Below are 23,623 nucleotides of genomic sequence, written 5' to 3' on the forward strand. Positions count from 1 at the left end.
AAGGCTGGGGGATGTGAGAGAGTCACGGGGCCGGTGAGAAGGGGTGCAGAGCAGGTCGGATGCCCATATGAACTGTAAGGCACCGGCTTTGGGACAGCTATTTTGGTTGAACAGCAAGTGGTTTCCACCCAATTCCAGGCACAGAGGCAAGGCCAAGGACCAGTGACTCTTCTCCATAGTGAACTGCAATCCTGGCATAGGAATGCCAAGTCCCCTGTTCCTTTGGACAAATCCTTCAGCCTATCTCTCAGGCATCTACAGAACAACTGTAAAAAAAACTACCCTTGGGCCGGCCCGGTGGCGCACTGGAGAGTGCACTGCTTGGGAGCGCGGCGGCGTTCCCGCTGAGGGTTCGGATCCCATGTGGTGACCGGTTCCCGCTCACTGGCTGAGCGCGGTGTGGGCGCAACACCGAGGGTTGCGATCCCGTTACCGGTCAGTAAAAAAGACAAAAAGGAAAAAAAAAAAAACTACCCTTGACCTGTCAGAGAGAGAGGGCTCAGGAGAGCTGTGCCCTACAGGAACGGTGGTCCACAGACACACACGACTTGTGGTAAAGGTCAGCTGGCAGCAGTCTGCTCAGAGCTGGCAGGGAAGGTGGGAGAGGCAGCCTCCATGGGCAGTCCCTCCTCACTTCCCGAGTGCCAGCTGGCAGGGCTGCCCTGAGATGTGAGGCCTGGCTTAGACCTTGGGCTCCCATCTGACTGACAGGAGGCTGTTCCATCTGCAATCGGAATGATTTCAGCAAAAGTGAGACCAAGATCCCCAGCCCTGGGACTCTCCGTGGCCATGCTGATGAAGTACAATCCAGCAAAGTGGTCAGGCTGCCACTCAAGGCTGGCTGGGCAGTGGGATGCAGATGGGGGTGGGAGGCAGCTGGTAGAGCATACAAACTCCAGATAAGACAGATGTCAGCAAGACCAAGACATGGTCCTTGGCGTTTTTTAGGCTTAAGAGCAAAGAGAAGGAAACACTATAGGAATATCATTCCAAGTACACCTTGGTCCTGAAATTTCACAAAAACTTTTTTCCAAGTATACTCCACCCAGATCATGGGTGAAGAGATCCAGGAAGTCTGAATTCTGAGGGTAATGATTGACAACAATCCTAGGGCCAAGTGGGGCTGATCAGACGGAGAAGGAAAATCAACCTTCAAATCCTCTTCCTAGGGCCTAGGGTGTCCAACCCTGTTGGGCCTGGCTGCTGGGCAACCACCTCCGCTGGCCAGAAGGGGTCACTGCAGTCCTTTGTGTATGGACCACGGGACAGGCCTCTCTGGTGGAGATAAAACTGCCAGTGGCCTACAGGCAACTAATTTTTGATCCCTAGTGATAACCACAAAATTGTGAAGTTTTTCCAATTTTGTCTTTAGAGCCTGAAATAAAACAGTAATTTATTCCACACATACATATTGTGGGTAGTTAACAAAATTATCTCCAAACTTTCCAAGAGATGATTCACCCCTGGGTTGCACTCCAGTGACGGGGACAGCGGGGATTGGAACAAGCCCCACTGCATCTAAGCTGTGGGGAAGCCTGGAGCAGCCACCACCTGCTGCTAGGCTCTGCTTCCCCTGGCTTCCCTGCAGAGTTAGGGAACTCTGGTCTGAGGAGAGCTCCTGGGTGGGAGAACCTGAACAGGACAGGCTTGTAGGTCACTAGCAGACACAAAGAAAGCAGCCAAGTGTGGAGAGACAGGGCCAAGGATTGCTTAAGCCCAGCTGTGGCACAATGATGTTTACTCTGGTCCCACAGAATCTGTAGGAATGCGAATGCCATTTACCGAAAGCGTCTCTCCAAACAGAAACCCAGTGCCCCAGCACATTCCTTTGGTTCCTCTAGTCTAATTGTCCCACAAGACAATTGAATAACTAGTTTGAAGGCAAACAGTGTTAACTGATGTGCTACTGTCCCAGAGTGGTGTGGCCACGGCTACCACACCACTCTGCCCTATGCCCAATGACTAAAACCCGCAGATCCACCTGGCCCAGGGGGGTGGGGCGGGGAGCTGTCCTTGTCTAAGACTAGGTGCTCCCAGCGCTGAAGCCTGATGTGCACACAGCAAGGCTGTGGTGGCAAGGCCAGCAGCCTTTCAGATCCCATGAAAGGTGGCAGTTGCTGCCAGCCCTGGGGAGGGAGACATGAGAAGGTGCTTCCAGGGGCAAAGCGCAGGGATGGAATCCAATCTCACCCCCCTAAAGGATGGGCTGCCATGTCCCGGGGTCCAAGAGGCTTCTCTCTAGTAAGGCCGTTTTCTTTGCAAGGTTCAAGCACCTGAAGATGCAGAGATTGGGCAGTGAGGTTTTGAAATGGGCTCCTGGAGACACTGGGGTGGGGGAGGAGGACTGGCTTTCACAAATACACACGATGTGTATATCAAAGATGCCAAACTGTGAGAAGGTGACACAAAAATGTTTTCAGTAGAGCCAATAAAAATAAGGTTCAGTCTTCAACAAATAAATTGCAAAGGAAAAAGGGGGGAGGAACATACAGACAAAAAGACTTAGCTGATGTATTAACCAATCACAAGGTGTAGACATTATCAGTCAAACAAACCAAAAAAATTAAAATGAAATAAAAAAACATTTATAAGGCAACTGGAATTGTGAGCACCTTCTGGGTATTTGATGATACTGAGGAATTCTGGCTAATTTTTTTTTATCAGGTGTGATATTGGTATAGTTTTTTTTTTTTTTTAAAGACTGCATTTTAGGGGGAAAATAGCAGTCTACACATCTTATTTAGAAATATGGACGTGTGAATGTCAGAAGAAACGAGTCAAAAGTGGCTGTGTAGTGGAAAGCAGGGCAGGAAACGGTCACATTTTGTTGGTCTTTTAGGACTATTTTACTCTCTAAATTTGTACATCATTATTTAAATAAAATTAATTAAAAGCAATTAGGGGCTGGCCGGTTAGATCAGGTGGTTAGATCACAGTGTTACAACACCAAGGTTCAGATCCCCATACCAGCCAGCTACAAAAAAAAAAAAAAAAAAAAAATTAAAAGAAATTAAAATGAAGAGAAAAACACTACACAATGAAGTATAAATTTTTTAAAAAACACGGTTTAGTGGAGAACCAAGATAGCAGGACCCAAGGGAACCCACACAGCAAACACATGGTGCAGACACTGAGACCTGAGCCAGCCACATGTCCCCTTATGCTTGTCTCTGACTCCCCATTCTCCCTTGCCCACAAGCCTAAGGCGAAACCATTTAGACTAACAGAGCTGCTGGAACAGCCCGACCGAAAGAGCCTGGGAGACTGATGTCATCTGGGGAACAGTCAGGGTCCTAAGAGATCTGGAACACAGAGGTTCACTCCAGAGACACCCTACCTCTATTGGCAGCCAACCCCTGCCCGGACCCTCCAGGTGTGAGGACAGCCAAGGGGAAGCTCAGGTGAGGCCTATGTACACCAGAGTGGGACCCAGCTGGGGGCTCTCCTTCTGTTACCCAACTGCTAGTGCTTCTGTAACTGCACATCACAGAAACTTCAGACAGAAAGGCAAGGCAGCAGCCCCGAGGTCTGGCTCCACTGACATCTCATCCTCATGAGCTGCAGCCGGCCAGGGCAGCACACCAGAGCTGCTCTACCAACCATGTGCACTTCCTCCTCCTCCCACATCTATCATCTCCTATGCCATCGCCACCACCCCCACGCTCAGCTTCCAGGAGAGAAGGGCAGAATCTGCCTTTCTGCCCCCCTCAGGCATTGGGCCCTTGCCTCAAGGCCTCCTCGGGACCCCTGGGGAGGGAGGCGCAAGAGGACTACAGGTTGCCAACCCCACCACAGGCAGTCCTGGGACTCGGTAGAGCCGGTTCCTGACGGGAGGAGAAGGACTGCCTAATTTAGCAGCAGGCTTCAAAAACCAGCCATCTACAACCCTGGAGATACCGATCTGTACTTAAAGAAGGGATGAAAAAGCCCTCAGGGCTCCTTCGAGAGGTCCCTGGGACCTCTGCTTGAGTCCAAAGCCCCACCCGTGAGCTCTTGGGAAAACTGCCAGGAGGCAGCGCTAGTGACGGCACCTGTCTGTCCTCAGAAGAAGTTCTTTATCAGCGGAGTCACCATCTTCACCCACAGCTTCACCTGCCGGCTGGGCTGCTCAAAGGTGGCAGAGGACACCACACCTGACCTCAGGTAGAGCTGCTCCTGCTCCTGAGGAAGAAGGACAGACAGGAATGCTTAGGAGCACCCTCCAGCACCAAGTAACACAGCCGGCTGGCCCCAGCCCAGAAAACACCGACCACCTGTCAACCGGCCCAGAGACCCAGCCGCTGCTCTGGCAGCAAGGGAGACGCCAGGTCCTACGAGGTGCAGCCACAGAGCAGTCCTCAGAAAAGCTAAGAAGCCGGTGTTCCTGAAGACTTTTAAGACCAAGACATGTACGGGACTCTAAATTTGTTCAAGTTAGAGTTGAAGAAATATAGCTGGTGGGAAAACGTTTAAAAATTCACCCACTTGAGAAGTAAAATTAAATTTAAAAAAATTCACCCTCACTAAATGGGGTAGTACAAATTAAAATAATGATTAAAATGAGACCTTTTTTTTTCCTACCAAATTGGCAAAAAGTTGTTTTGTAATGTCATCATCCCATGCTGCTAAAGGCTCGGAAACAGGCACCGCCACACAATGCTGATGGAAAGGGGGCCTAGATCATCTTTCTAGAAAGCAATCTGGCTATAGGTTATCAAGGGCCTTTAAAAGCTCAGCTTGCAAGAGTTTATCCCTAGAAAATAACTATGCACTCAGAACTATGAACTAAGATTTTTTTTTTCTTTTTTTAAAGATGACCAGTAAGGGGATCTTAACCCTTGACTTGGTGTTGTCAGCACCACGCTCAGCCAGTGAGCTAACCGGCCATCCCCATATGGGATCCGAACCCATGGCCTTAGTGTTATCAGCACCGCACTCTCCCGAGTGAGCCCAAGGGCCAGCCCTGAACTAAGATTTCTGTATACAGATATTTATCACAGCAACATTATAATAGGGAAAAACTGGAAACCACCTAAATGTCCAACAGCCAACTTATTAGTAAACCCATATGACAAAGCAGCATCCACCATGAGACAGTCATGTCACAGAAAATTTATTTCATAATATGGGAAAGAGCACAATATGTTAGGCAAAAGAAGCTGGACTCAAAATAATATGTACAAAATAATCCTAATTTCATTTTTTTAAAAAAAGTTAACACCTCTTCATATGTACGTGGAACAAAAGACAGGTAGGAAATAATCAAAATGATTTCACTATCTCTGGATGAAAAAGTTTCTTCCAATTTTTCTTAATTTTTACAAAAAATTTTTTTTAATTTTCTAAATTTTTACAATTTTTTAAAAACAAGTTACAAACATACACGTTTTGTCTCAAATTGTGTTTCAGAACTTGAAGAGGAGAAACTGCCTCTTTTAGGCGAAGCCTACCCTACAAGCAGGGCTTTCTTCAATACAGCATCTGAGGGGGGCTCACGGGCAGGAGGCGGCAGTCAGGGGACGTGACTCTAACACTGCTTCCACCACTCCAGGCTGTGAGGTCCCTCTGAGTCTTAAGTCCCCCATCTGTAAAATCCAGGCCATTCCTATGTCCCCTCCTACAGTGAAGATCACATGAGGATGGCCACAAAAGCATTTCATCAACTGTAGGACAAGGAGCACAAGAGGGCCCTGTCCCACTCGGAGCTGGATGCTCTCTGCTCTGGAGGAGGGAAAGGAAGACATATCCCTGCCCCAGGGAGGAACGGACAAGGACACCTTGACCTCCAGGACACTACAGAATGTGTCCTCAGCTTTTCCCATCATGGGCCAGGCATCCAGCATCCCTGACTTCACTTCCTCCAGCACCCTTCTTGCGTTCATTGCCTTCGCCATGCAAGCAGCGCCCTTGAGGCCAGGAACCATGTGGCATTTCCAAACGGAGCAGACCACAGCAGGCTTTTCTATCCCAGCTCCACAAGTCACAAACACAGGGACCTAGTTCTCTGGCCTCCTAAGTGCTGCTGCTAATGTCCACATCCCCGCTGAATGTGCCTGACAGAAGATCCAACTCATCTCGGGGGGCTGGTTTGCAGAAGTCTCCACAGACCCGGCTCCGGCTTTGTTTTCAAATGAATGCCCAGCCAAGACTTCAATTAAATTACCAGAAACACTGAACTTTCCTCACAGACTCCACAGCAGGCATGGAGAAGGAAGTCAGCTGATGGGGCTACACTGCTATTCAAGGGAGTCTTTCTTGCGTCACAAGTGGTAAGTCACAAGTGGTAAGGTTTCTGAACAAAGCCAGGAAGCTTGCTGGTTTTATTGTATGCGCTAAGTGAAGGGCGGGGCTTCGGATTCTGACAAAAATATCTCCCTATTCCCAGTGCTCAACGTGACATAAATAGGGCCCTTCCCTGGATCCCAAGGAGTTCTCCAGAGGCAGCTTCTGAGATCAGGGATCTCCAGGCAGCTGGGGTTTTAGGGACTTTCTGGGCTGTGTGAGGCTGTGTGGCTGGGCAGTCTCAGCAGCACCTGGCACTCTGGGGACAGGCACTGTAGGGTCCAGGGGGTAGCTGCAGTCCTGGTGTATAAGTATTTAGGCAGAATTATCTAGAAGTACATGTCTGCATTTCATAGGCAGGCATGGAAATCAATCTGTCTCTAAGACATGGAAGAGCCACAGCAGCGTGAGCTACTGTCCTCCCACCATCAAAAGCCCCTGGGATTCAGGTTTGGGAAGAAAAAGAAAATATCCCAAATATGTCATTTAAGAAAGCAGCTCCTGACCACAACTGGCCACAGCTTTTCTCAAGATCCAGGATGTGGATTCAGCTCCCTTACTAGGGAAGAGGGGGCAGAACAGTCTGCAGTGAGACCCCAGCACAGGCGAATCTCCCACATCAACCCAGACCCACGCAGGATGCATCCTGGCCCCAGGCCAAAATCACCACCAACTCTCTGTCACCGACACAGGGCTCAGCCTCCCCAGTTGAGGCATCTGTGGAAACAGCTCTCTCTGCAGTTGAGGCAGAAATCCAGGAGACCCCACTGCTGAAAGCAGCAGGTTTGTCTTTCCCACTAGCCTGGCTCTGAGGCCAGCTGTCACCTATTACGGGAACCTCTTGGATTGTGGGGGCTTCCTCAGTCGTTTGCTGTAAACCTCACTGTAGGAAGAAACTCGCTGAACAAATCCCATTACCCGCCCGGCTCAGCGGAGCACTGCCACTGTCACTTCCTCTTGCCCCTGGTCACGAAGCCCTTCCTGGCAACAAAGCCCCACTCAGCCACCGACAAGATTCCCAGACTGCAGGAGGGCAGATCTCAGGAACAAGACAGTGACCATTTCCTCCTCCATCAACAGAGGCTCCAATGATTTTGCAACAGTAATTCCCAAACTCAGAGGATAAAGGCTTAACGAAGTCCATATCTGATGCTCCTGAGGTCTGGCCTGCAGCAGTCTTATCTGCAATCCCATGACTCTGGGAAGGGAAACTGCCTCCTTTCACCCAAAGGTGTTAATGTAAAGGTCACACATTCACAAGCCCAAAGCACCACCAAAGCACCATCTAGGTCTCACAAACACAGGTCCTACGCTTCGATTTCAAAGTTCTATCAACACTGGTGCAGGGAATCACATACAGAGATTCATGCAAAAGCACTAATGGATTCCTAGTAACTCTGGTAACTATTTAAACATAAAATAAGGGGCCGGCCCGTGGCTCAGTCAGGAGAGTGTGGTGCTGATAACACCAAGGCCCCGGGTTCGGATCCCACATAGGGATGGCCGGTTCGCTCACTGGCTGAGCGTGGTGCTGACAACACCAAGTCAAGGGTTAAGATCCCCTTACCAGTCATCTTTTAAAAAAAATAAAACTGGCTGAGCGTGGTGCTGACAACACCAAGTCAAGGGTTAAGATCCCCTTACCAGTCATCTTTTAAAAAAAATAAAACTGGCTGAGCGTGGTGCTGACAACACCAAGTCAAGGGTTAAGATCCCCTTACCAGTCATCTTTTAAAAAAAATAAACAAATAAACATAAAATAAAATACTATCATGATCAAAGGAGGGCCCAAACTGCTGCTGATCCTGTAACAGTTGACCCTCACTCTTAGAAGAGGCTGGGTGCCACTGCTATATTCCCACTGAGAAAATGGTGTTCTTTTCCAGCACAGGGAAAGAACAAGCCCCCCCGGATGTGGGGTGCGAGCCAGTCCGGGCAGCTGCAACAGTCATAGGCATGGTCTTCAGAGTGTGGCTCTGCGCAGGTTCCTTGCTGCGGCCTGGTCATTCCCATCACTACAAGCTTGCCGGGACTCCAAGTCTTTCTCATTCCGCTCTGAGTCTCACTCTTGTCTTGGGAGACGATGGCAGGAGACAGCTCTTAGGGTAGCCCAGCGACATGAGCAAGGCTGAGCACCCAACTACACCCCCACACACCCAGGAAACCCCACTTGCCCCAACCAACCTGGTGGAGCTGCTGCTGCAGGGCTCTGTTCTCTGTCACGATGGCAATCTGGGCCTCCAGGTCCCGGTGAACTGACCTGTACCCAAAATTAGGAGAGCCAATCAACGTGAGACAGGGCAGGCTGCTCCCTGCCAGGTAGAGCCAGAGGCCTGCGGGGAAAAGGAAACGTGCAGACAGGAAATGAGCACAGCATCTGCCGGAGTCCTCTCCACACTGCTTCAACCTAAGGGAAAGGTGCCTTGCTGCACGCAAGGCGGCTGCTGCAGGCACAGGGTGCACAGGCTAAACCAGGACTCCCTCTACAACCTGCTCCTACCCCAGGTGCTGCAGGAGGACAGAGGACCACCGAGACCCTGGCGCAGCCTCAGCTCGGTCACTGCTCTTGGCTGTCTGCCCTCTGCACTGTGGCCTTGTTTCCCAAGCAGGACAAGAAGGCGGGTTCCTGAAGGGAACTTGGTGAGGGCAGACTGAGGAAGGCCTCATACACCCCTGCCCCAGCTGCTTACCAGAGAGTCCAGGGCTTCTCACCCCCTCTCTGCACTGCCTTCGCTGCATCCTGGCCTGCTGAGGCTGCCGGCTAAGCTCACAGCCCACACTGACCAGAGGCGCAGCCGTCCCTTCCTGTGAGCACCGAGGTGGGGGGGAGTGTATCAGAGTTCAGTGCATACCTGCTTCTCAGGAAGGAAGCCACCACCGTGCTCGACACGGCAGGTAGGGAGCAGCAATCCTTTCTACCCAAGCCAGCACACTTGGGGCTATGACGTGGGGGTGACAGAGAAGCTTGGTAAGAACTGGTCTGCCTGAAGACAAGGTGCCTTTCTATGGGTTCTGGGTAGGACATCTGTGCTCTCAACCCTCCTCCTTATTTCAGGCTGTTGATACACCAAAAAGACTGAAGTCCAAAGGGGATCCAGAAGTGAGACCTCTGTATCAGTGGCCATGGGGCTCAGGGACTGCCAGACTGGACAAGGCAAAGTCCACCAGGGGCCAACGTAAGAGAGTCTCTAAGGGACTCTGGGAGTTTCTGTCCCACCCAGAGAACACGGTTTCCCATTTCTTGATAGGAAATGAGCCAGCTGACGTTACAGTCTGAGAAACAGCTGGGCACACTGTGAGCACCCTGTGTGGCAGGGGTAACCACACCAGGGGGACATGTCTGTAGTGAAGATCGCAGGTTCCCTCAGAGTCCTAAAATGTCACCTGAGATGACAACAGGCGGGGCTCTGCACCCACCCATGTCCTGCCTAAGTTCCAGGGCTGCTTCCACAGCCCAGCCCACATCAGAGCTGCTTCTCCTGCAAACACTGTTCCCCGAACCTGACCTCCCAAGGACATCTGCTGCCCGAGACGTCCTTCCTCCTGCATGAAGCCCACACCTGAGCTGGCTTCTAGACTTTCCTCTACACAGCACCGTCATCAGCAATAAGAACACTATCCAGAAAATCCAGACCAACATCAGTGTGGCCAAGTAGTCACAGGCTCCTCTATGCACCCCTGCATGGGTGGTCCCTCAAATTCTCCCACCACATCTCTCCTCCACCAACATGACCCTTTTGAAGGGCCCACGGACATGCACGATTATCATAGGCAAGGTGACAATATGTCAAACACACCAAGCTCCTGAAATAGAAGACAATTTCCTAGTTCTCACTCAGAGCAAGAGCATTTCCAAGAACATCTTAGGTAAGAGGTGATGAGGCCCCACTGCCTGTTCCTGTAATGAGCTTGTCTCCTCCCCTACGGATCACATCAAAGCCACCTGCTTGCCTGTGCACACTGCTCCATCAACTGTACTGCCCCACTGGGCCACTGGCTGTGCAGGCAACCAAGGGACCATAAGAGTGGGCAGGCTGTTCCCTCCCCCTTCCCCTGGCAGCCTGCTCCCAGTGGCTCAGGACCTACCCAGGGTGGTCCAAGCAAACAGCCGAGCCTCCTCTTCTGCAAGGATGGCTCTTCATATACACAGCCTCTAGGCTCAGCCTCCCCCCACCTCAAATCTTCCCACAGAGCACGCAGCTGGGAGATGAGGCTCAGCACAGGAATTCCACAGGCTGCAGACCTAAGTTACCAGAGCTTCCTCCCACCTGCCCCAACTTTTCTAATGACAAGATCAGCCTCTTAAAAACACTGGGTTAGCTCAGTGCAACTGGTCCAGCCAGCCTTCCTGAGGCTGTTCAGAAAGGAGAAAGTCGGAGTGACAAGTAGGGAGGCCTGCACACCCACAAGGATGGCATGGGTCAGGCTGACCTGCACCATGCCATCATGACTCTGTGTCCATCCCAAGTCTCCTAGAGCACAGGGCCTGGCAAGGAAGGTTGGAAGTGCCTGGTCCTATGTATCCTTTTTATTTGCAAAATCTGCCTAAACACTGGATCATTATCTCACAAGGCAACTCAGGGGTCAGCCATCAGACAGGGGCCCCCAGCCCTCTGCTGACAGCCACATCACATGCACAGCTGCTTCTCAATCCTCTTCCATTACTGACCCCAAGGTAGTCTGTCTGTCTGTACACTGTCTGTACAAATGTCTATGCTGCATATAGAACCAGAATAATATTTTCTCAGCACCCCTCCCCAAGAAGCAAATGCCATCACTGGGGTGTCATCACTGGAGTTTTGCTGGGGCACTGTCACACTCACTGGGAACAACACTCCATGCATACCTGCTCCTTGTCTTCCCTCCCTTCCCACCTCTCTACCCCCTGCATGTCTTTCCTCTCAGGCCTAGGCTGGCCTTCAGATGAGTGCTTGCAATTAAAGAGGCAGTTCACATTTTTCACCTAATGACCACTCTGGGGAGCCTAAGATCACCCCCACCAATTCCCTTACAGCTTGTATTTGCTTGGCAATGTCAAAAGGTGAACAAAGGCCATAAACACAAGACTGCCGCCTTTCAGTGAGCCCCCGAGGCAGCGTGTGTGAAGCACTGCCACACCAGAAAGAGGTGCCGCATGGTGCTCACGCCCCAGCAGCGCTACAAGGCCAGGACAGCTAGCAGTGATCTTATTTCCAGATTTAAGCTCACCAACTCAGGAGATTTCGGCTACTGGTCTATGCCCTGAGGACAGCTGGAAAGTTTCCAGTTGGGGAGGGGACTCAAGAATGCTCCATTTCATCTGCCTTGCTTTGGGTCAAACACATGCCAGTGCTCAGGATGTTGGGCTGCATATGCACAGGGGTCAGACTGTCAGGGCTGGACTCACTGTCGGGAAATACAATTCCCGCCCAAGGCTGTAAACTGGTTATCATGCCCCAACTCCTCATCCCGGGGCCTGACCTTTGGGCCCAGCATCTCTACCATTCCAGGAATCACCAGATTAGGGCTGAAGAGCAGCAGGAACAACAGCCTGGAGGGGGCGGAAGCAGCCCTGCTGCAGGGAAGGAGCCTCAGGGAGCAAACTGATGGTGGCCAGCGCACAAAGTGGAGAGAACCACTCACACGGAGCACGTGTGGCATGGGGACTGGGACCTGGAGTCCAAAGACTTTCGCTGCTTCCCAGCTCTGGGCTAACCTTAAGAGGGACGCCTGCCCCTGTTCCTTTCCACACAGTCACACTTTCCCTCTGAGGAACAGCCCATGTCACGGTGCTCCCCAGCCCACCCAGCAGAGGCTTCCCCAGCACTTGCCCACAGGCCTCCAAGCCCTCTCCGATGAGCCCAGCCACCCTCCAACCTCACTGCCCACCACTGGCAGCCCCCATGCTGTTCTGCAAGCCTAGCATGCTTGAGGGGTCTGCATACTTCTGTGCCCTCAGCCTAAAACACTCCTGCCCCTCTCTCAATTCAGGCTTCAGCTCAAATGTCACCTCCTCAGAGAGGACTTCCCAGACAATCCATCTAACAGATACCCCCACCCACCGCCTGGATTCCCTCTCCTGCTTTGGTCTTCTCCATAACTCCTTCTGCTACCTGATATATATTGGTATAGATCTCATCTACTTCTTCCCATTAAGCTATAAGCCTTAGGAGAGCAGGGAGTTAGTCTATCTTGTCCCTAGTGATCTATTTCCAATGCCCTGAATGATGCCTGGCACATGGTTGATACTCAATAAATATGTTTCAATAAAATAAAGAAAATGAGCTTAATGATGGCTCTTCCAACTAATGAAGATTTAATTAAGTGTAAAAAAGCTTTGGAAGGAAAAAAAAAAAAGCCTTGAACTCCTAAAGCAGGGGCTCATATACATTTCAGGTTAGAGGCCTCCTCTGAAGAGCTCCTAGAAAAATTCAAACTTAGGCATCCCTCCCTTAGGCTCCGCCGTAACAGTTTTTTGCAATAAATTTCAGACGGTTCTCAGGCTCCTACAAAAACAAAGAGAGTACAGAAGAGGACTATAGGACTAGGATTAGTCCTATAGTCACACAGATAAGTGCCTCGGGTCTACTGTCAGAACAGCTCAGAGAAACTACAGGAAGCCTGCAGGTGCTTCAGCCCAAGGCAAGCAGTTTGCACCAGCACAGCCTCCACCCCCACCCCAGAATACACCTGCGAGGTTCCCAGGTGACAGCGCCCCAGGTGTGGTCCAGGCAAACAGGGTAGGGTTGCCCCGCTCTCACCATCAGTTCATAGGTACCATGCCAATGGGCCTATCAGGAAGGCAATAAAAATAGTGACATTCTCACAATCATTAACAGATTCTCCTGTCAGCATGAGCCAAAAATCTCTGAATCCAATGCCCTGCTCGGCCCTAGCCACACACATTGTTTTGTTAATGCTGGAATACTGCATCCAGAAGAAATTGAAGTCAACATGTTAAAACTCATTTTCTTTTCTTCAAAAAGATGACCGGTTAGGGGATCTTATCCCTTGACTTGGTGTTGTCGGCACCGTGCTCTCCCAAGTGAGTTAACCGGCCATCCCTATACAGGGATCCGAACCCATGGCCTTGGTGTTATCAGCACCACACTCCCAAGTGAGCCACGGGCTGGCCCTAAACCTCATTTTCTGATCCTCCACCTAAAATGCACACCTGAGGGCAGTGTCCCCACAGATGGACAAAGCGGGTGTGGCAAAGCGGGCGTGGTCCCTGCCTGAAAGGGCTGCTGGCTCTCAGAACAGGGCTGGGACAAGGCCAGCATGTTTCTTGCACTACCGGCTCAGGCCCTCCCCTCTGCATGGAGCAGACAGCTGAAGGGACGTGAGAAGCAGCCTGACTGTGTCATGCTCACTCTGGCTCCCTGCAGCTGCGGCCTCTCAAATGCCTCCAGGTGAGTTCGTTGGTGCACGGCAAATACAGGGCTCACCACGGCCGACAAAGCCAGTCTGCCCCCCAATTCTCAACCAGCTCAGGGTGGAAGGTGAATCCCCAGCACCCACTCAGACGTGTCTACTGCAGCATTTGAAGTGCTTCCCAACAGAGTCCAAATTCTACCCCAGCTCCCAGAACCCCATCCCACCATACCACTGGGCAAGGAACAAGGGCCAGGCAACAGGAAACTGACAAAGCCTGAATCAGAGGAGCTGCTGGCTGCTTGCTATCTAACGTGGACACTTGCCCGGCCCAAACCCCCGACGCTCCCTCCAGAGGACTCTCTCCAGAAGCCAGGCAGGTGCAGATAAAGACCTCCGGCTTTAGTGCCATCGTCGTCCTTCATGACCAACCTGCAGAGCTAGCAGCAACAAAACTGCAAGGAACCAGGCCAGGCCCCATGCCAAGGGGCCCAGGCCCCATGACAAGGGGTCCAGCCCCTCCCCTGCCCACCATCTGCTCTGAGACCCACAGCACCTCCCCTCCCCCACTGTGGCGTGAGGCCCACACAACACTACTCTCTCCACCTGGCCCCAGGACGCCTCTCTGGGCCTAGAACTGCACAGCTATTTTACAGAAATGCCAATGTATGTCCCGTCATCGTGCTCTCCTGACAACCAGTGCCATTGCCCCATTTTACAGGAAGGAAGTAGAGCCAGGTCCCTCAGGTTTTGCCAGAGGTAAAATGCAACAGAGAACCTGGCTTCTAGACTCCAGGTCTGGTAACCTCTACACCAAATTACACTTATGCAGAGTCTCCTGAGCATTCGGAATAGGTGCCCTACGCAACCAACAATCCAAACAAAAACTAAACAGATAAACCATATTGCAGAAAAAATCTCTAGTGTATGCCTTTAAATAGTGGAAGGTTCCTCTGGTTCTTGGAAACAACTCAATTTACTGAAATGTGATAGATGGACAGATAGATATTGAAGTCTGTTAAGAAATCTGCATGGTATGCAAGTGATGTATACTTCTACTAAGGCTGTGAACAGAATAAATATTGCTTCAGCAAATAGTTATCATATTAGAACCTTTCCAACAAGGCATCTCAGCAGCCGCTAGTTATTCCCGGCAGTACTGGATAACAGAAAATACTAAGGCATAAGCCCTAGCCCTTTGAATTTCCTGCCATCTGACTGCACTGAAATCCACCGGCACCTCCTGTTGACTGGCATGGTCATTTCACACGAGATGTTATCTCTCCCCACTGCCTGTGGGCTTCCCGAGGGCAGGGACTGAGCCCATTTTTCCTGCATCACCATACTCACAGGGCCACCAGCAAGTTCAACATGCATCATCAGTCCTCAAATCCTCTGATGCCCAGGGGAGTACTGTGCTGACAAAAAGAATGCCGTCCCAGGCATAAGAATCTGGAACCCACAGTGTCCTGGCTCCCCCTCCTCTGCCCAAGGGCTTCTAGAAGCAAGAGGAGACTGGCCTGTCCCACAGCAGCTTGAGTAAGGGATTCGTGGTATCAGCAGGAATTTTCTGGGGCCCAAACACAGACACACCTGAACAGGCACATGCTTATACCCAGCATGAGCCTTGCAGAGAAATGGCTCACTGCACCAACCAACCAAACCCACAACCACCATAGGCTGCCTGCTCATCCCCTCTGACACAGGCCACTTTGCAAGAAGTGACCATCAAAAGGTGAGCCAGATCCCACTAGAGGTCACAGCCACCATGCAGGGAAGGACCCTGGACTCTTCCCTCAGCACTGAGTGACCTCTGACTTCTGGCTCCTGGCTTTACGGGGAGGCCCCCTCTGCTCACAAGAAGCCCTCTCCATGCACCATCCACCCTCTACCCCCCATGCCAACTGTCTCTCTCTCACACACACACACACGCTTGTGCACGTGCCCTGGGATCCAGCTGAAAGATTACCCATGCCTCCCCACTAATCCAGTGCTCCCAGATAGCAGGGCCCCACCCACACCAGGGTGGGAGGGAGAGAGCAGCAGGAGCCAACAGTCCGGGAAAAGGCAAGACACACTGGAAAAGCCGGTTGGGTGTTTCTGTTTCAACAGTAACTGGGGAGTCACCACGCATTTATCAGCACAGCTTCAGGGAAATAACCTGCAGCAGAGTCAGAACTGACAGACCAGGAACCTCACAACCTGCAGGCTCAGATGGGGGACCAAAGTGACAAGGGACCCCCGTACTGTCCCAGCCGAAGTGCAGATGAGGAGAGAGTGGTGTCTAGCTGTGCCTCTGCATAGCTCTGCAGGCACACACGCTGCACTGTAGCACCCCTCCAAGGCTCAAAGTCTCTCTCTGCTGCTCAGAAGTAACAACACCAATCCAATGTCACTTCCTATGCACCCCTGCCCTGAGACACCTGACTATCAGCCTGGTTCAGCCCATGACACAGGGCAGGACAAGTGCTCTGCTACAATGGGCTGTCACTTCCCACACCTGACAATGCCACCTGCCTGAGCAGGCTCGTGGGCCTCGAAACAGGCCCAAACCTTCCTCACTCCAAGCTATAACGGTGGTTCTTAAAGCTAGGCACCAGAATCTCTTGAGGAGTTTTTAAAAAACAACATGTTGAGTTCAACCCCCAGAGAGTTGGATTCAGGTCTGAGGTGGCCTGGGCTTGGATATTTCCTAAAATGTGCCCCCACCTGAAAAACACTGGTTTAAGGGGAAAAAAAAAAGAGCTCAACCTCATGGTTTGAAGGTAACTTCAAGTCCAAATGGCACAGATGTGTGCCCGTGGCAGTCTGCAGCCTGGATTCCCCACCTGAGAGGGAGGCCAAGTCAGGAGCACCCTCCCACCCCCAGCGCAGTTCTTCCAAGTCACTACGACCAGGATGGGAGCAAAACAGGCTGTGGACTGCCCAAGGAGGCCAGAAGAGCTGCGCTGAACTCGTGGCCCAAGGGCCCTCCAGGCACCATCGACTTCTTTAGACACAGGACTAGCCCGCGGTTACGTGGGTACCCCGAGCATCAGAAAGGTGGCGCAGGCATGCTGCTGGAGGTGGGCATCCCATAGTACCAAAGGGCCACGGGGCAAGCCCATTGCTCAGCACAGGTTTTAGACACGTCTATACACATCTCACAGAGGCAGCCCTGAGACTATGCCCATCGGGGCCGCTCCACTGGATGCCTGAGAGGGTTGTAAGACATGCGCAAGCCATAGGGCAGGACCTGCATGAAGCACATAACCTCCCTCCTCCCACTTATGATGGAGAAAAGGTAGAGATTGGCACAGAGGGGGAAAACAGCCACGGTGAGGAGGAAAAGACAGGAAAACTGGGCTATTAACTAGAAGCACAATCCCTAACGATCCTCTCTGCTCCCTGAGACGACACTGCCAAGACCGCCGATGGTCAAGACGAGACTAAATCACAATCTTCTCCATCTAGTTGGGAAGAGTTACATGTGCCACATTTTTTAAAACAGCCAAAACAATTTGAGTTTTTAAGTTTTGGCATAAAAGGGAGAGATCTTACACAACTGAAATGCACTTAAATAGGGCAGGTCTCACATCCCCAGGACGCAGGACAACTGTGATGTGCCTGCAAGGCTGTTGTGAAGACAAAAGGGGAGATGGAGAGGGCGCTAACAGGCAGGTACCAGACACACCGTGAGTGCCAACACAGCACAGACAGGCAGGACCCTGCAAGTGACCCAGGAGTGTGGCACTGCCCCCAACCCACCATGAGGGTCCTGTGTGTGGCAGTCCTCTGGCCAGCAGCTGCATACCTTTGGCATGGAACGTCCAGCCCCTCCGCCAGTACTCTTGCAGCTGCACCCTCTCCTGCTGCCCCAGGCTGCACACCTCGCTGTAGAACTGCCGTTCAATGTGCACGTAGGCTGCAGGGATGGCACCGGCCACGCCCTTGGCCCCAAAGAAGCCATTCACTTCTGGAGAGGCCAGCAGGATCTGGTACTCAGCCCGTGTGCCCAAGACCAGGTCCATGTAGGCCTGGGTCAGATTGAAGTAGCCAGTGGTGAGGTAGACCTTGGCGCCACGCTCAGCCTCTGTCAGCAGGGTCTCGGTGACAATCTCGTCAATTTGAATCTCGAAGGGCTTCATCTGGATCAGTGGATAAATCCAGGTGTCAGGGGATGGTCTCCGGTCACCAGCTGCCGCAGCATCTTCCTGGGTCAAAAGGGAGTCGCTATGAAAGGTCTGGGCGTGGAGCATCTGCTGGCGGGTCCTTGCTGAGTTGATCACGTCCATAACCCTCTTATTGGCTGCCTTGCAGTATGCAGTCCGGTCACCTAGAGGGAGACATGAGAAAGAGGAGTGATGGGAAGAGCACTCTGCTCAGCTCAGGGGGCATGGCACGTGACGGGCAAGTGCAGAGGCTATGACTGATCGTTTACTGAACACATAATGAGGGGGCACGGGCATGAGGCCCCGGGTGAGGCTCCCCTGTGGATACAGCTGCCTACGAGAAGGACCTCGCCCACAAGAGCCGACGCTCGGGAGAAGTGAAAAGGAATGTCTACACGTAATTCCAATTCTAGAAAGCTCAAAAACGGGTGAGAAGAATTTAGAGTGACAGAAATCGGGGCAGTGGTTGCCTGGGGGGTAATGCCTGGGAGCCCATCCACTATGAACAAGTATGTCAGCTGTACATTTGTGATCGGTGGTTAGTCTGCATGTTATACCTCAAGAAGAAAGTTTACTAGACAAAGACATGTATACGGAGAGAGCAGATGCCACAGGCCAGGTGTTACAGAGAAAGCATCAGCACAGCTGCGGTGGGGAAAGTTTCACACAGGTGGTGACAAGCGCAGGAAAGGCCTCCAAGGGCCAAGTAGGAGCAGGGGCACTCTCAGCTCTACTTGGAGAGCCAGCCCTTCAAACTTAGACAAGGCACTGGGGACAAGTGGCTGTCCAGACAAACTGAAGGGAAATATGCTATTATTAGACAAGAAAAGACTGAAAATTAGTGAGCTAAGCAATCAACTCAAGAAGTCAGGTGGGAAAAAACAACAGGATAAAACCAGATATACGGCATATGGAAGGAGGTAATAAAAACAAGAGCAGAAATTAATGAAGGAAAACAATAATGGAGAATATCCACACTGTCAAAAGTCGATTCTCTGAAAAGACTGGCAAAATAGCAAGACTCTGGCATGGCTGAGGAGGAAGGAGCACTGTCCTGGGTCATCCTCACGTGTTCACGTGGTCTGAACTGAGAACAGGGACAGACACTTGGGTGCCTTTCTGGGCTGGGCTACTGAACAAAGAGAACAAAGTCCTGTGCGGGGATCCATCCCTGTTGACACCAGCAACCGCCAGGGGAGGGAAGCAGCCACACGGCCACATGCTGGCTAGAGTTTCAGGAGCAGCGCAAGGCTGTGCGTGGTCATGCACGCCCCGCACCTCTCTACTCCACTGCTCCCAAGGACACCTGTGCCCTCACTCCCACCCGAGCCACCGCCTCTCCTCTTTCCCTGGCACGGGCCTGTTCCCCTCGGATTCATGCCTGGCCTGTTAACATTAGACCAGTGGTCTATACGAATTTTCTTTAAGGAGCAGATAGAAAATATTTCAGGCTTTGTGAGCCAAAAGACAAAACTGAAGAGAATATGTAGGTACTTACATAACAAGAGAGAAACAGATTTCCACAAACATTTTATTGATGAAACTCAAAGTACAACGGCAATAACCAAGCATCTGGCTGGCAGCAGGCAGGGCAGCCACACTGGTCCCAGCCTGGCTCAGCAGCCAAGGCTCCCCCTGGCAGAGGGACAGGGCTTCAACCAGGTGGCCCCTCTCAGATGCTGCCATCCTTGGTCCGTGAGACACACGGAGCTCTGCTCCTTACAAGGTCCGAGCTTAAGCCCTTCCCCAAGTTGCGGACACTGTTGCAAATTCAGCAGCAGCCCTTTAAGGGCCACAGGGAAGCCACAGCCACAGGAATCACAGGAATGCAAATGCCCCAGAAAGCTCCTGCCAGGACTTGCCTGCTTCCAGCGAGCAGAGCTGAGAGCCCCCATTTCACTTTCCAGGCAGGAGGCCACAGACCTCAATGGAGCTGACAGCCACAGGGACTGTGTGATGGGGGTGGGAGCTGGCCAGAGGGTGGCAGTGAAGCAGGCTGCTTCCTGTAAGTGCAGGGCAGGCTCCTGGCTCAGTTGCCCAGGCACACAGGCCCCAAGCCCACACTCCCACCCTCCTGGGCTGGCTCTCTTGCCCACAGAGCATGACTGATGGCCAGTGAGTCACATCTGTCTGGCTTCAGAGACAAAAGCAGAATGAGGCCCTGCCACCCAAGTCTCCTGCGCCTGCGGCAAGGCCACCCAGAGGTATGCTCTCCTGGGCCTTCATCCCACCCCCACAGAGTCAGGCAGGAGGCAGAGCCAGGCCCCTACCTTTGTAAGGGTGCACCATCCCGTCCACCACCTGCACTGTGTCATCCCCTTGCAGCTGCAGGGACACATCCCCCACCGCATCCACCAGCTCTGTGAAGAAGTCAGCTATCTCCACACAGTCCTGCAAGAACACGTAGCGGTCCTGGCGGTTGGTGAAGTAGGAGTCACTCAGGTTTGCACTACAGGGAGGAAGAAGCAGGTGAGGACTTGGGCAAGAGTGTGCAGCAGCGTGTCCTGGCGACCCAGGGCTCAGGTGAACTAGCAGGGAAAGGACGAACTCAGGTCAGGACATAATTAACAAATAGCTACGGAGCAATGACCATGTGCAAGAGACTAGGCAAGAGTGGCACAAAGGTGACACAAAACAGGGAAGGGCAAAGTCCCTCCACTCAAGGAACTGGCAGTCTAGCAGGGAAAAGGAGATGCAGACACAAAAAGTCAACTACCCACATGGAGCTGCCTTCCAGGGCCCTTGCTTTAGAATCAAAAACGGTTCCGCCTGGCTCTGACTTCTGTTTGTCTGCTTTTCTGGCTCTGCCTGACACAGTGATTCATCCTATCTCATCTCTGTTTTTTCATGTGTGAAGTGAGGAAAATACTCTATAGGGTCATTGTGAGAATTAAGTAAGATAGGACACGAAGGATCTTTGTCTTGGTTTTTTTGGCGGCTGGCTGATACAGGGATCGAACCCTGGGCCTTGGTGTTATTAGCACCATGCTCTAACCACTTGAGCTGCCGGACAGCCCTAAATGAGACAACACAAACAGGCTCAGCACAGTGGTGAGCACACAGCAAGCGCTCAATAAACAGTGGCTACCTTCCAGTCAGCCTTCTGGGCTTCCAGCTGCCACACAGAGACAGTGCCTTGTAGACACCTAGACATACAGCCACCAAACACATGAGCAGGCTGTCCAAGGCTTAAGGGGATGGATTTTCCTTTCTCCTTAGTCCACTGACTCCCACCTTGGAGAATGTTATGGCAAACTCACCCGCTCAGGATGACATTGTTGTCAAAGAGGTACACCTTAATGTGCTGCAAACCAATCGTCTCATTGAAGCGCTCAGGGATAAGGAGCCGGAGAAGGCCACGGAGGTTTGGCGTGTGGAAGAGGGAGACTCGGACCTGTTCTGGAAACCTCTGCAAGAGCGGAAGCAGCATTGTGCGAGAGTTCTTCCTGCCTGGATATGTGAGAACAGAGAAAGCAGACAGGCGATTCACACCAGGAAAGATGTGCTGCCTGCCAGCGAGGAGCTACCTCCCATGTGGGGTTCACCTTCATCTGTGCTGTGCATGTGAACTGGTCACACCAACTGGTGCTACTTCCAGCCAGAGGAACTTGGGCCAACTTCTGCTCTGGATGTCAACTACGTATCAGGGCAGGACTGGAGGGCTCAGTGCAGCAGAAATCTGCTGTTTTTGCCACCTGGCACCCATGCGCCCTCCTCTTGGTTACTGTACCCAACTTCCTTCTGGGGGTACCAGCTCACCTCCACTCTCTCACTTCTGCTCTGAGTGAAGATGACTCTGCCCATCCTGACCCTTCAACCCCCACTCCACAGGAGAACACATAGGCCTGGGCTTGACCCAAGCCCCTGACAACAGCAATTAATTCAGGGCTGGATCCATGGCTCTGGCCTCATTCTCTTCCAGTGGACAAGGTATCGTGGGGATACAGACCTCAGCCACCAGAGGCCACCACACAAAGCCTGAGAATGAAGCCAGGCCAAAGGAAGTAGGTCCAGGTGACATATTCAAACCCCAAATCACAACCCACCCAAAGCAGGGCAGTCACAGGAGTCAAAAAAATTTCTTTTTTTTGCCTAAGTTGTTTTTCCTAGGGTTTTCAGTAACGTGCTGCAGAAGGAATCCTGACTTGGACAATCAGGCAGTCCCAGGCCAACCCGGGCAGTCTTCAAATAGCCGTGTCTCTACCTGAAGCCTGGGAGGCGATGATGTAACTCCCCAAACTGAGGACTGAACCAGGAAGAGTGAGGGGCTGGGGTGCCTAATGCCTGCCTCTTTATTTTTTATTTGTTTTTTTTTTTTTTTTTTGGCAGATAGCTGGTATGGGGAGCCAAACCCTTGACCTTGGTGTAGTAACACCGCACTCTAACCAACTGAGCTAACCGGCCAGCCCCAACACCTACCTCTTGAGCCCCGTGTGAAGTCTAAGAGAATGGAGACCTTGAGGTCTGAAGGAAACTTTGCTTGGAGTGACTTTTCTAGAGTATTTTCCAGGCAATCCACCTGTCGAGAACCCAAAAGCTGTTTGTATATTTAAAAGAACTAATCAAGCCGTGAGCTAATGCCCTCCCCACCCTCTCTGAATACATGCATGTACCATTAACACTTGCAATCCAACCCTGCTGAAGCTCATCTGAGAAGCCTCAGGCATGGTAACCAGAAGCAGCACCTAGCACCCCTCTCCAGCTGGGGCCTCCAGGAGTGAAGGGAGACCTGTAGGGCAGAGGTGGCTGCCGGCACAGTCTGGATCTTACCACTCTTGGAAACGCTCTCTATGATACCAGCTCCCACACACGTTTCAACAGATAATCCTCACAGACATGCAACAAACAGCATGCCCTACTCATGGAGAACTCTCGGTAAATATTTGCTGAATGAATGAATCCAAGACACAACCTGCCCACTGGCCATTCTCCATGAGTTGGACATTACATTCTTCTCCATGAGAACAGGCTTCCAAAGTTTGCAGCTAAGGGTATATTCTGAAAATAGGGGGAGGCCTTCCTCCTCAGAGAGGCAGAAAGGGGGCAGAAGCACTTATGCTAACCCACCTCCCCGCTTTCCACAGTCCAACCTCTACACTATTTCTGAGCTCCCACCTGTGAGTATCTGAACAAGGATGGACAAGGAACAACGCTTCCTATGTGCAATGGGTCTGTCTCACTACTTCTGAGCAGGAAGTGACCCAGGACACTAAGACAAAGCAATGCTCTCATTTACATACTCACTTCAACTCAACTTCAGCCTCTGCCACTGCACCACCGACTGTGTTGGGCCCATACTACGAACAGCACACCTTGTGCAAACCTAATAGTTCTGGCTCCTTCCCATCCTTGCGTGTGTCATGTATGGGACAAGTGTGGCACAACAGCAAGCCCAGGTAGAACAAGGACAGCCACAGACCCAGCACCCAACGCCAGCCCTCAGCAAAACCAGCCAGCCTGACCAGCTCGGGTTAATTTGTCTAGTACAGGGTCAGAAAAGCTTTTCCAAAAAGGGCCAGATAGTAAATATTTTGGGCTTTGTGGGCCAAATGGTCTCTGTCACAACTACTCAGTTCTGCCGTTCAGCATGAAAGTAGCCACGGACAAACGCACAAATGAATGAGCTTGGCTGTGTTCCAATGAAATCTTATTTGTGAACACGGGAATCTGAAATTCACATATTTTTCTTGAGTCACAAAATATTCTCCTGTTTTTTTCCAGTCATTTGAAAATGTAAAAACAAGACTTATGGGCCAGCCCGGTGGCGCACTACTACAGTGCGCCACTTGGGAGCGCAGCGGCGCTCCCGCCGAGGGTTCGGATCCCACATACAGACCAGTTCCCGCTCACTGGCTGAG

The 23,623-nt window shown here is 51.7% G+C and overlaps 1 protein-coding gene across 4 annotated transcripts in view; it reads right to left on the reverse strand.

The window, feature by feature from the left end:
* Positions 1 to 23,623, reverse strand: part of PGS1 (phosphatidylglycerophosphate synthase 1) — a 51,949-nt gene that overhangs the window by 24,588 nt on the left and 3,738 nt on the right. For 2 of the 4 annotated variants that reach the window (XM_008579502.1, XM_008579501.1), the window contains exons 3-8: positions 22,185 to 22,284; positions 21,026 to 21,215; positions 20,036 to 20,214; positions 17,408 to 17,929; positions 8,446 to 8,594; positions 4,032 to 4,161 (exon numbers count right to left, since the gene is read on the reverse strand). In XM_008579502.1, coding sequence (XP_008577724.1) covers positions 4,042 to 4,161; positions 8,446 to 8,594; positions 17,408 to 17,929; positions 20,036 to 20,214; positions 21,026 to 21,215; positions 22,185 to 22,284 — 1,260 coding nt within the window. In that variant the 3' untranslated portion in view covers positions 4,032 to 4,041. Of the gene's footprint in view, positions 1 to 4,031; positions 4,162 to 8,445; positions 8,595 to 17,407; positions 17,930 to 20,035; positions 20,215 to 21,025; positions 21,216 to 22,184; positions 22,285 to 23,623 lie in introns of those variants that run through there. The other 2 variants (XM_008579505.1, XM_008579503.1) reach the window with 2 other exon arrangements.

The sequence above is a fragment of the Galeopterus variegatus genome, unplaced genomic scaffold (genome assembly GCF_000696425.1).
Source record: "Galeopterus variegatus unplaced genomic scaffold, G_variegatus-3.0.2 Scaffold1902, whole genome shotgun sequence".
Classification (NCBI taxonomy): domain Eukaryota; kingdom Metazoa; phylum Chordata; class Mammalia; order Dermoptera; family Cynocephalidae; genus Galeopterus; species Galeopterus variegatus.